Source organism: Callospermophilus lateralis, chromosome 8, assembly GCF_048772815.1.
Source record: "Callospermophilus lateralis isolate mCalLat2 chromosome 8, mCalLat2.hap1, whole genome shotgun sequence".
Lineage (NCBI taxonomy): Eukaryota > Metazoa > Chordata > Mammalia > Rodentia > Sciuridae > Callospermophilus > Callospermophilus lateralis.
In genome coordinates this window covers 137,717,929-137,730,280 of record NC_135312.1, presented here as the reverse complement: position 1 = coordinate 137,730,280, position 12,352 = coordinate 137,717,929, and the positions used below count along the sequence as shown (strand labels likewise).

Genomic DNA, 12,352 nt, shown 5'->3' with positions numbered 1-12,352 from the left:
TGAACAGTAAATGCTGATGAGGTTGTGGGGGGGGGGGGAGAAGGTACACTCAGACGTTGCTGGTGCACCTGCAAATTAGTACAATAACTCTAGAAAGTAGAATGGAAATTCCTCAGAAAACTACGAATGGAACCATCATATGATTTAGCTATCCCACTCCTCAATTTATATCCAAAAGATTTAAAATCAGCATATTACAGTGATGCAGCCACATCAATGTTTATAGCAGCACAATTCATAAAAGCCAACCCATAGAGTCATCCTGGTGCCCTTCAGCAGATGAATGGATAAAGAAGAGGTGGTCTGTACACACTATGGAGTATTTCTCAGCTATAAAGAAGAAGGACATTATGGGACCTGCTGGTAAATGAATGGAACTGGAGACCATCATGCTAAATGAAACAAGCCAGTTCCCAAAAGTCAGAGGGTGATTGTTTTCTCTGATATGTGGAAGCTAATCCAAAATAAGGGGAGAAGGTGGCAACAACAACAAATAAATAAAACGGGACAAAAAGGGGAAGAGGGAATTTCATCAAAATAGAGGAAGGATCAGGAGAGTAGATGAAGGGGATTGAGGAGGAGAAAGAAGGGACAGGAAAAGGGAAGAACAGGGCATGAATCTGACCGACAGATTTCTGTAATATGCATACAGGGATGTGGCATGGTGGGTCCCAGCATCATTGTATCCATAGGACACTAATAAAAGGAAAAAGAAGTAAACTTTACTTAAAATTAAGTAAAGATTGAATTGACTGAATTGGGATTGATGGAGTGTGGAGGGTGAGTGCTGGGGACTGAAATGGAGCAGGGTGGACTCCATGCTGTTGTGATTATGTCAGGGTGTATCCTGATGTTGTACATTACTAATAGTAAAACTGGAAAATCTGTAATACTATAAGGATAGGAATGGGGTATGAAGAGATTAATTGTCGATTAAATTGAATGCTTAAGATTTTAAGCTTTAGGTGCTTTATCATATATAAGAATTACAATTTAAAATAATCAATTACTGTTATTCTTCTCTCCTACAACAGGATCCTTCTCTTTCTCTGTTCTTTCTGGAAAAGTCATGGTTCGTGAAATCTATTACATCACAGAAGACATGTCTATTAGGTAACACCATTTAAAAAGGACTCAAAACATGAAATATTGTAAAAATGTTCTGTTTATGATGTTTTGTTTAATATGACTTCTTCAAGTAAGCCAAAGGTTAAAATCATTTTCTTGAGTTAGCTGTGGTGGAATGTGCCTGTAGTCCCAGCTGCTCAGAAGACTGAGGTAGGAGGATCATTTGAGCCCAGGAGATTGAGAGCAGCCAATGCAATACAGAGACCCTATCTCAAAAAAATCATACTTGGTGAATTGATCTTTTAAAATGGTTCTGTTGGGGCTGGGGATGTGGCTCAAGTGGTAGCGCGCTCGCCTGGCATGTGTGCAGCCCGGGTTCGATCCTCAGCACCACATACAAACAAAGATGTTGTGTCTGCTGAAAACTAAAAAGTAAATATTAAAATCCTCTCTCTCTCTCTCTCTTAAAAAAAAAAAAAAATGGTTCTGTCATTGGATTAATTTAGCTAAATTTTGTTTAGAGACAGGGTCTCCCTGAGTTGCTTAGGGCCTTGCTAAGTTGCTGAGGCTGGCTTTGAACTCACTGTCCTCCTGCTTCAGCTTCTGGAGCCACTGGTGTGCGCCACCACGCCTGGCTGCCTAACCATTTCTGATGAAGAATTCCTGGTGGTTATTTGTAATAAAATACAAAGTTCAGAGAAGTTGACCATCCATTATCAACATTGGTCATTAAAGTCTTGTCCATTTTTAGCTCTTCTTTAGAGATAAGCTCATAGAATTATTTAGCATTTGTTAGCAACTCTAATTTTACTTTTAAGAAATACAAATCTGAACGTAACAGGAAATTGTAATGTTTGTAATCTCCTCTTCCATAAGCCTTGAAGAAAGGCCTGCATCCTTTTTGTTCCTCTTAGTATTTGTTACTTAGATATTGAAAATTTGGCATTAATTGAGAGATGCTAGGATTTGTCAGTACTCCTCTCCTGCCTCACTTAAATCTGTAGGAAGCAGCTTCTGTGCTATTCTAAAATATTTCCAAATCAGAAGAAAGAAAAGAAAAGAGGTTATGAGTACATGCTTTTGGAGCATGAGGTGATAGATCATTTATAGAAATGAAGAAGTATCTTTAAAAGTTTCCCTTTAGTGTGCTAATATCATATCCCCTTTTAAAATTTGGCTTATCTATTTAATTTTTATATTTAAAAATATTATTTAAAGTGCAATAATTTTTAGCACTTCATTTTCCTGTTACATACAATGTAATATTTACACTTTACCCAATTAGAACAATTTTTTTGTCAGTTAAGAGTTTTCAAGAAGAATTCCCTCCTAATTTAGAGCTACATATGTCTTTTTTCCTTTTTTAATTGCAAGGCTATAAAATATTTTGTTCAGAAAAAAAATATGTCTGTCTATGTATGCTAGTACTCTTTTGAGAATTTTGTTTTTTCTTTGTTTTCAAAGTCTACCTAATTAAGAAATGAGTTAAGTAAATTGCTACTTCTCTTTTTGTAATCTACTTTTCTTAGAATTCAAGATGGATTTATCATTTTTCGGTGGTGGAAAATGTATAACCCCAAGCAGAAACAACATGGTAAGTGTTCATTTTTTCCAATGTTTAAAATTTTCAGTCACAGCAAAATTTTCATTTACAGATATTTAAATGTTGCACATCTTATAATGGATGTTTATAAGAGCAGCAATGTTTAGAGAACTCAGTTTTACCTCTGATTCATTGAAAATTTGTCCGTAGCTTTCCTGCCGCCTGCTTATGTCCAGTAACTTGAACCTGCTGTTCCTGCAGGGTTACCTTCTACCCACACGTCTAGCCTTCCCTCCTGTTCTGTCTGTGGACCTAGTGCTCCTTGACACCATCCCCTCAGCTCCTGTGGCTTTGCTCATTCTACCCCACTTGCCACTGATTCTGACTCCTCAGTGAGCCTACAGTGAAGAGAGGGGCAGTGCAGGCCCCAGGCTGCACTGGGCTTGCTCTTGCCATCAGAGTTTGCTTCCAAGCCATCTTTCGTGGTTCTGGAACAGCTCCTGTCTTTGCCCCAAGCCTCTTTCTACATTAACTGTACAAGTGGCTTTAAGGAGAGTAGGCCCTGTCTTTATTTTCTAGAATTATTCTTCTCAGACTTTCGATCTCAGAAACCCTTTACATTCATCTAAATAATTGAGGATTCCAAAGCACTTAACTTATGTGAGTTCTGTCTGTCTGTATTTACTGCATTAAAAATTAAGCTGATTATTTTAGAAATACTTTTTATTCATTGAGAATATTGATAATCCATTATATATTAAAAACATAATTTATGAAAATAACTTTTAAAACCAAAAAATAGTTTAATAGCATTGTTTTATGCTTTTCAGATATTTCTCCTGTATTTAGTACTAGGGATTGAACTCATGGCCTCATGTATGCTAGGCAGGTACTCTACCACTGAGCTACATCCTCAGCCATTTTTTAAATGTTTAAATTTTGAAACAGGGTCTTACTAAGTTGCTGAGACCTGCATTGAACTGATTCTCCTGCCTCAGTCTCCCAAGTAGCTGGGATTACAAATGTGCCTGTACTTGTCTCTCTAATGTTCCACTGAATAGAAGACAACTGGAATTTCACCTCTGCATCTGTATTCATTCTGTTGAAGTGCCATCTGTCCTATACCCTTTGAAAAAACTCCTCTATCCACTCATGGTGCTGCAGTCTGGCTGGGCACAATTCAGGAGCCTCTTGTCAAAAGAAACTAACTTTATTTTTAGAACCACACATGCCAAACAAAACAGCTCCTCAGGAAAAAACCCTCAGAGCCCAACTGCCACCACTGGCTTCCCACAAGCCACACTCCCCCACCCAGCCTCTTCCTCCCACAATCCTCCTGCTCTTGAGGCCGATTGGCTGGGTCGCATGGGCGGAGCCAAAAAAGTCCCCCAATGAGCAGCTCCGTGGTCTGAAAGGGCAGGGAAACAGCCCAATGAGCATCACCGCAGAGGAGCCAATCAGCTAGATGTTGCTAGATGTTGCTGGGGCCGCTGTGAGCCAATCATCAGCTGGCAGTCTGAAAGTTTGCTGGAGTCTGAAAGGGCAGGGAAACAGCTCAATGAGCATCTCCACAGAGGAGCCAATCAACTAGGTGTTGTTGGGGCCGCTGTGAGCCAATCATCAGCTGGCAGTCTGAAAGTTTGCTGGAGCCCCTTCGGCTGTGGCTCTCAACATGGGAGAATGTGAAATAGTCAGATCTCGATAATATTATGGATATAGTTTGAACACTTTGGACCTCTGGAAAGGGGTCTGGGGATTCCACCAAAGGCCTCATACTTTTGAGAACTAATGTTCTCGAAAATTGAGGGTGGGGGCCTCATAGCATAGAGTCTGAAAAGGATATTAAAAAGATTTTCAACAAAATCTGCCTTTTGTTTGTTACTAGGATTATCTGTGTTTCTTGCACTTGATTATGTTGAGATTCTGAGTCCATTTTTTCCCTCCCTGTGGTTCTGGGGATCAAACCAGGGCCTGGTACATACTAGGCAGGTGCTTTACCATGGAACTCTGCCTCCATGTCAGGATTCTGAAATGAGGGTTAGATTCTCCATGTCATTTTGGAACTTTCCAATTAAATGTTGATTTTTTTTTGTTTTTGGTGGGCTCACCTAGGCATTTTACCATCATTTATAACTTTATTTCTACAATAAAATAGGTTTAAAATTGTAAAAGTTTATGAGCTTTTCACAAGTTTGAGCCAGCCTAAATTCCTCTAGATTTCACTGTTTGTCCTTTTGACATTACTCCCTTCCCCATGTGACTCCTGCACCCCCTTATATATATATTGTGTGTGTGTGTGTGTGTGTGTGTGTGTGTATGATACACTCTTTCTTGATGAGGTTGGCATGAAGGGTTGGTGTTTGGCATCTGTAGAATTAATGAAATCACAATGATTAGAAATTAGAATAATGGGCAGGCTTCACGTTTGGGAAAAGTTTTTAACAGCTGGAGTTGTTAATTAGGTAAGTTTGAACTGATATTTAAGTTTTATCCTATGGAAAAGTATTGTGAGGGCATTTGAAATGGCCTTTTGCAGTTTCCCATCTGTCATTTAGAATGCCGTCTGTAATCAGAAGTCTTTAGACTGAGATTTTAGAATATCTGTTATTCAAGTAGCATTATAACCATGTCTTCATAATTGCTGCAAACATTCTCAGGGGGAAAAATTGTTCTTTTTTTCAATATGTTTGTGTACTGGGAATCTTAAGTTTTGCCTTTTTATAAATATGAATAACATTCTAAATGTTGACACATTTTTGTACGTTATTATCCATGCAAGTTTTGTGGAGAAAATATTCTTGATTGTTTTTGTATTTTATTTGGCTGTAAGCCATAAAGGTAGCATTTAAGTAAAGGTATGCTACAGATTTGCTTATAATGCATAGGTGGTTAAAAGTCTTTCCTAGGAGCCAAGTCTGTTTGATTTGTCCCAACTTTTGACCCATCCACTTGATAGTGAGCTGACCTAGTGTGTCTACCTCTGATGCAGTTTGTAAAGTCTGTCTAGTTTGTTCCTTAGAAATGGGCTTACTTTAGGATTGTATTTTTCTGTTAATCTTGCAGTACATTGGTTATATAATTTGCTCTTTTGACTTAAACTTCTTGTTTTTATGTTTCATTAACATAAGCTATGTTGTTAACAGATTACAGTGTAGCTGAACAAAAATCCTCTTTGTTTATATAACTGGTTTATGATTTTAAAAGAAAAATGTAACTTCTTGCATATTAGGAATTTTATGTTAAATTATTTTCAGTGTTCATGTGAAAGAAGAAAGCTTTAGAGGAATGAGGATGTTGGGAAGTAGAGGAAGAGGCCCGCTGGGCCTGCTGTCTCCCTGTGCACTGTTTATCCCAGGATTCCAGAGAACACAGTTTCAAAAACACTTGATTTTAAAGCCTCTTGTCAGTTTGGAAATTGCCTAATGGTTTCAAAACCCCTTGTTTTGCAGATTAAGAAGTAGAAATTCCTGTGATTATAAATTGTAGTGCTAGAATAAAAACCTTGTTCTGCTCACTTTGAGTCTAATTCTCCTTATATTATTAAGCTGTGTGTGTGTGTGTGTGTGTGTGTGTGTGTGTGTGTGTTTGTTTTGTGGTGCTAGGGATCTTGTTATACACCAGCCATAAAAACATTCTTGCCAATAAGGTCTAAGTAGGTTTGGAAATTCTCATCACAAACAGCAATTATAATGTATGAGAGGAATGAAGACATTCACATTATCCAGAGGCCACTGAAAGTTTGAAGGATAAGCTTAATGGGATTGCTTGCTATAGAGTTTTCATAGCTAGCACATAACAAATCTCTGTTTTTCCTTTTTGTGTTTTCCAGAGCCTTTCTGCTGGAAAGTGGTTCTTTTTCAGCCCTGAGAACTACAATCTTATATCATTTACAAATATTTTTTTAAAGAAAGTAGTTAACCTCATTTTATCATGAAGTGTTACATCTTCTTAGAGGGGATTGCTCTTTATCAGAATATGTGAATGAGGTCAAGAGTAATTGACTGAAGTTCTTTATAAAAGAGATAGTTTTTGACAAAAATCTTTAATAGATATTTATTTTGTTTTCATTTTATTGATTATTCTCTTATGTTGAGGGAAGAATTAAAAAATAGGAATGAGAAAGTGGGTGCTGCTCAGATCTGTTTGGAGTAGATATCCCTAAACAACCATAATTAAAGGGGAGTGGAGTGGGAGTGTGGGTGGAGGAACATCACTGAGTATTATCTTAAACATTTCCAGTTTTGAGTTGTCACGCAAGGTTGTGGCAGGGGGCAGAGTGGGAGGTAGAAGGCTGTTGTGAATGCCTGTGCCTAGCAGCATGATGGTGTTGGCAGTGAGGAGGGAGCACCAGACCAGTATGGTGCAGTGGCTGGTGTGACTTGTGGTGCTTAGGAATGAATCAGCATGTGATTGACTATGGTGCTGAAGGAGCAATAGAGAAGGGTTTGGAGGAATGTCTTGTGGCAGGCAGGTGCTTAGCTCCTTTCAGAAGTCATGGCAAAGCGCAGTCACAGCTTCCAGTCACACACAGGGGTGGGGGTGTGTGGGGGGGTGTTAGTCCTGAGAGAGCTCAGCTACCGCCCTCCTGGCCTGGCTGCTCCCACCCTCCTGGCCTGCTGTTGGCGTTTCTTTCAGTGTCTTCAGTTCTTTTTGTTACTCTTTTAATGTTAGCATAGCTTTGAAGTTTTGAATCTTTCCGTTCTCTATCTGTTATTGTTATTCAGGGAAGAAATGTTGTAAGTTTTTAACATTTTTATGTTTTTAAAGAACATTTGAATTGTTTTGATTTGATTGTTATTTTTCTGTTTACCAGTGGTGTCTATTTTACAGTGATGTTAGGGGTTGACCGGCTCTGTCAGCTGTCCCTTTCTTAGCTGCAAATTACTTGTCATAGTCTTACCCATTTCGTGACATTAAGCCATGTGTACATCAAAAGTAGCAGAGCTGTGATGGAAACAGTCAAACAAGTTTTTCCTTTAAGTTTTTCTTTATTGTGTGTTGACAGATTCTTATTGTATGTATTTATAGGGTACAAAATGATCTTATTAACTTTGAATACAATGTGGAATGATAAAATTAAGCTAATTAACTTTAACATTTAATATTTAGTGGCAAGAGTATTTGAAACTTATTCATAGCAGTTCTGAAATGTACATTACTCAGTGTTTAATTGTACTTACCACACAATGCAGTTTATCCTAAAAAAAAATCAATCTTATTCCTTCTGCATAACTGAGGCTCTGTATTTGTCATCTTGTACCCGCCCCCACTGCCCAGTCTCTGGTAACCAACATTCTGCTTTCTACTTCTTTGAGTTCAGTTCTAGATTTCACATAGAAGTGAGAACAGACAGTATTTGCTTCTCTTTGTTGGTGTATTCACTTAGCACGTTCTCCATTTCCACCCATGGCTCTCACAAATGACAGAATTTTTTCCTTTTTTAAGGCTGGCTAGTATTCCATTGTATGTGTGTTCCACACCTTCTTCACTCATTCACCACCTGGTGGATGGTTAGATCATTTCCATATCTTGGCTGTTGTGGATGGTGCTGCAGTGCGGGTAGGAGCACAGACATCTCTCTGATGCACTAATTTCAGGAATATTGGAGTTTCTGGGTCACGTGGTAATTCTGTTTTTACTTTTTGAGGAACCCTCCCTACATTTTCTCAAGAGGCTGCACTCATTTTTATCCCACCAGTGGTGTACAGGAATTCCCTTTCTCCACACCCTTGCCAGCAGGGTTTTCTTCTGTCTTTTGACGTTGTCCATTCTAACTGTTATCAGATGACATCTCTTGTAGATTCCCTTTATGTGTCCCTGATGGTTCCTGATGTTGGGCATTGCGTCTTGTATTGATTAGCTAGTCAGGTCCTTTGAGAAGTGTCTGTTTGGGTTCCTTGCCCTTTTCTGATTCAGATTGTTTCCTTATTACAGGGCAGTGAGAGTCCTTCACCACAGGTGCCTGGGGTCCTTCCTGTTCTGAGCACTCTCTCTGTCTGTGGTCTCTTGTGGCCAGAACCATGCTGTTGCAGATACTATTACTTTGTAGAGTAGTTTGAAACCAAATAGTTGATGTCTCCCGATTTGTTCTTTTTGTTCATGATTTCCTTGGCAATTTTTTTTTATGGTTTCATATGAACTTTAGGATCATTTTTCCTGTGTCTATGAAAATTAATGTTTAGACTTTTGATAAGAATTCATTGAATCTGTAGATTTTTTTTGGATAGTAAGGAGAGTTTAACAGTATTCTTCTAATTCATAAACATGGAATATCTTTCCATTTATTTATCATCTTTCACTTTTTTCATTGATGTTTCACAGTTTTCATTGTACAAGTGTTTTGTCTCTGGCTAAATTCATTCTTAAGTATTCGGTTTTAAGGGCTGGGTTGTGCCTCAGTGGTAGAGTGCTTGCCTCGTACATTGAGGCACTGGATTTGATACTCAGCACCACATAAAAATGAATAAACAAAATAAAGATAGTGTTTATGTGTAATTAAAAAATATTTTTTAAAAAAGTATTCAGTTTTTAAGCTATTGTAAATGGGATCGTTCTTTTGAATGTTTCTAATTAGCATAGAGAAATGCTTCTAATTTTTGTATGATAATTTTTTATCTTGCAACTTACTGAATTTATCAGTGCTGTAGTTTATTTTTTTTTTTTTTTGTAAAAATCTTGAGGGTTTTTAATTTCTAAATCCATTTCATCAGCAAACATTTTCCTTCTCTTTCCTTATTTCTATGGCAAGAACTTTAGTACTTTGTTGCATAGAATTGGTGGGAGTGGTATCCTTGTCTTGTTGTGGATCTTAGAGGACAGGGTTCCAGTTTTTCACTGTTGAGTTAATGTTAGCTTTGGGCTTATTATATATTCATGTGTTTCTTGAGGAAATCCTGCTATGAAGGTCAGTATTCTTAACAACAAGCTGTCAAAGGTAAAGACATAATGCCAAGTAGCAATGTAGGAATGAACAGTTTGGTATAAATACTTTATTAATCTTGCATAATTCAGGAACAGAATTTAGAATAAAGTAAATAGAGGCATGAACAGGCTGCAAACTAAACTTTTAATAATAGCTGGACAATATTAGATTGTATATAATTATATGTAACATAATGGTGGGCTGTACTTATTATAGTCTAGATGTTATTTCTTACTGCTTAAGGGTAGATCCATGTGCTTTGATGATTCACCAAGTACTTAGAGATGGTTTACATTTCTTAGTGGAAAATTTAGTAGCCTTGTTGGGGCACATACTGAATGGAACAGATGGCTGCCCAGCCTTTCTAGGAAATAGGTGGGGCAGGGGTTTTCATTAGGGAGTTTTAGAATTGCTCCTTTAGAAGAAAAGTGTGATATTCAATTGCCTAAGTCTACACCATAGACCTTGTGTGGGAACATTTCAGGGAGTCATTTAGATATTTAGGTTGTTCAGAATAGCCCTATTTTCAGGGTAGTTGATTTTAAGCCATTATTTTGGAAAATAATGAAGTATCAGGACCAGTTAGTTGATCTTAGCCTGTAATGATGCATCATAGTGTTTAAATGACTGTGGACCTAGATAAATAGTTGTACATCTTTATTTCTTTTTCTTTCTTTTCTTTTTTTTATTTTTTGTCCTAGGGATTGAACCCAGGGCCTTATGTATGTGAGGCAAGCACTCTACCAGCTGAGCTATATCCCCAGCCCCCATTTATTTTTCTTAATGAGAAGGAATTCTTAAATTAAGACGTGAAAGGATAGCTGACTGGGTACAATGGTGCGTGTCTGTGAGCCCAGCAACTTGGGAGGCTGATGCAGGAGGATCACAAGTTTGAGGCCAGCTTTGCAAATTAGCAAGGCCCTATCTTGAAATAAAATAAAAAGGGCTGAGTGGTAGCTCAGTGTAGAGTGCCCGTGTTCAAGCCCATGTACACAAAGAAACCCAAAAATAAACTACAATGGTAAAAAAAAAAAAAGGATGCCTCTTTCTGTTGTTTTATTTTGTAGACGTTTTAGCCTAATAAGATCTAATACTTTTAAAATTTGTTACATTTAAATCTTATTTGTTAAATAAATTAAATAAATAAAAAACCCTGAGTAGTTTTTAAAAGGTCAGCGGACTGTTTTGTCTTTGGGTTAAATATCAATTCTAAGTATTCCAAGGCTGTTTGGCAGCATTTCTGTACCTTAGCTTTTGCTTTTTTTTAAATTACAAACAGCATGTGTCCCTATTACATAATTAAATAGCTGTCTTTTTATTCTTTGGAAAATGAGATATTTCAGTGTGTTATTTGCCTAAGAGAGTTGTGTGATTCTATAACATTGATCTATTTTTTTCCTTAAATTTAACTGCTTAAGTCAAGATTTTTTTGTGTGTATATCCTTTAGTATTTAGGAATTTTATTTATCAAATATTTTTTTGGGGCCCATTATGTGATGCCATCATGTTACATGATAGGAAATATGAGAAGATTTTTGTTTTCAAGGTAGATCACTCTAGCCTTGTAATGTAGGGATGAGATTTCAAAGAGGTAATTGTATCTTTTTTTAATAAGAATTTTAATGTAAATTTTATATATATTTATATATATGACAGCAGAATGCATTACACTTCTTATTACATATATAGAGCACAGTTTTCCATATCTATGGCTGTATACATCATATATTCACACCAATTAGTGTCTTCATACATGTACTTTGGATAATAATGATCATCCCATTCCACCATCATTAATTATTCCATGCCTCCTCCCTTCCCCTCCACCCCCTCTGCCCTATCTAGAGTTCGTCTGTTCCTCCCATGCTCCTGCTCCCTATCCCACTATGAATCATTCTCCTTATATCAAAGAAAACATTCGGCATTTGGTTTTATTCTCATAGATGAGAAAAATGAGGCCTTAGGTCACAGCATCAGTAAATGATCACATATTCCTTTTACTGTTTATTTACCTCTTTATTTAGTTCCTGGAGAACCAATGCAAACACCCCCAACTTACTGTTTTTAAAAGAGCTGTGTGTTTGTGTATGTGCTTAGGCATGTGTGCATGTCCCTAAGTGGGAGATGCTTGCCTTTGGAAGAAGTGGTGCTCAGCCTACATGCACCCTGCTGGGGTCATGCTCTTGCTGTTCTGGGATGGTGCCCCGTTTGTTGTGGGCCTTTGTGTTCATCTGTGAGGATGGAGCTGAGTGCGCTGGTAGTTGCAAACGTACATGGCAGGCTCTGTGAGAGTATGTGCATGTGTGTGCTTGTCTTTGTTAGTTTCTGAGTCTGCACATGAGGATACTGTGTGTATTTGCCCACTCTGTGCAAGAAAGCCTCTGAACATATGTTCTTTTCTCTGTGTCTCTGTCTGTGTGGGTGTCTTCAGACACCTTGTCTCTGCATCTCTCTGTGTATATTGGGGTAGTATTGGGGTGCGGAGAGGGCATTTCCAAGTAGAATACTCCTGGATGGCAGGAAGCCTGGTACATTGACAGAAAAGGTCCTGTGAAGCAGGTCAGGTGTGTGGCGGTGTGAGGAACCTGTGAAGCAGGTCAGGTGTGTGGCTGTGTGAGGAACCTGTGAAACAGGTCAGGTGTGTGGCGGTGTGAGGAACCTGTGAAGCAGGTCAGGTGTGTGGCTGTGTGAGGAACCTGTGAAACAGGTCAGGTGTGTGGCGGTGTGAGGAACCTGTGAAGCAGGTCAGGTGTGTGGCTGTGTGAGGAACCTGTGAAGCAGGTCAGGTGTGTGCGGGTGTGAGGAACCTGTGAAGCAGA

The 12,352-nt window shown here is 38.2% G+C and overlaps 1 protein-coding gene across 6 annotated transcripts in view; it reads left to right on the top strand.

The window, feature by feature from the left end:
* Positions 1-12,352, top strand: part of Bltp1 (bridge-like lipid transfer protein family member 1) — a 192,073-nt gene that overhangs the window by 19,880 nt on the left and 159,841 nt on the right. For all 6 annotated transcript variants that reach the window (XM_076864403.1, XM_076864404.1, XM_076864405.1 and 3 more), the window contains exons 5-6: positions 1,035-1,113; positions 2,598-2,662. In XM_076864403.1, coding sequence (XP_076720518.1) covers positions 1,035-1,113; positions 2,598-2,662 — 144 coding nt within the window. The remainder of the gene's footprint in view (positions 1-1,034; positions 1,114-2,597; positions 2,663-12,352) is intronic.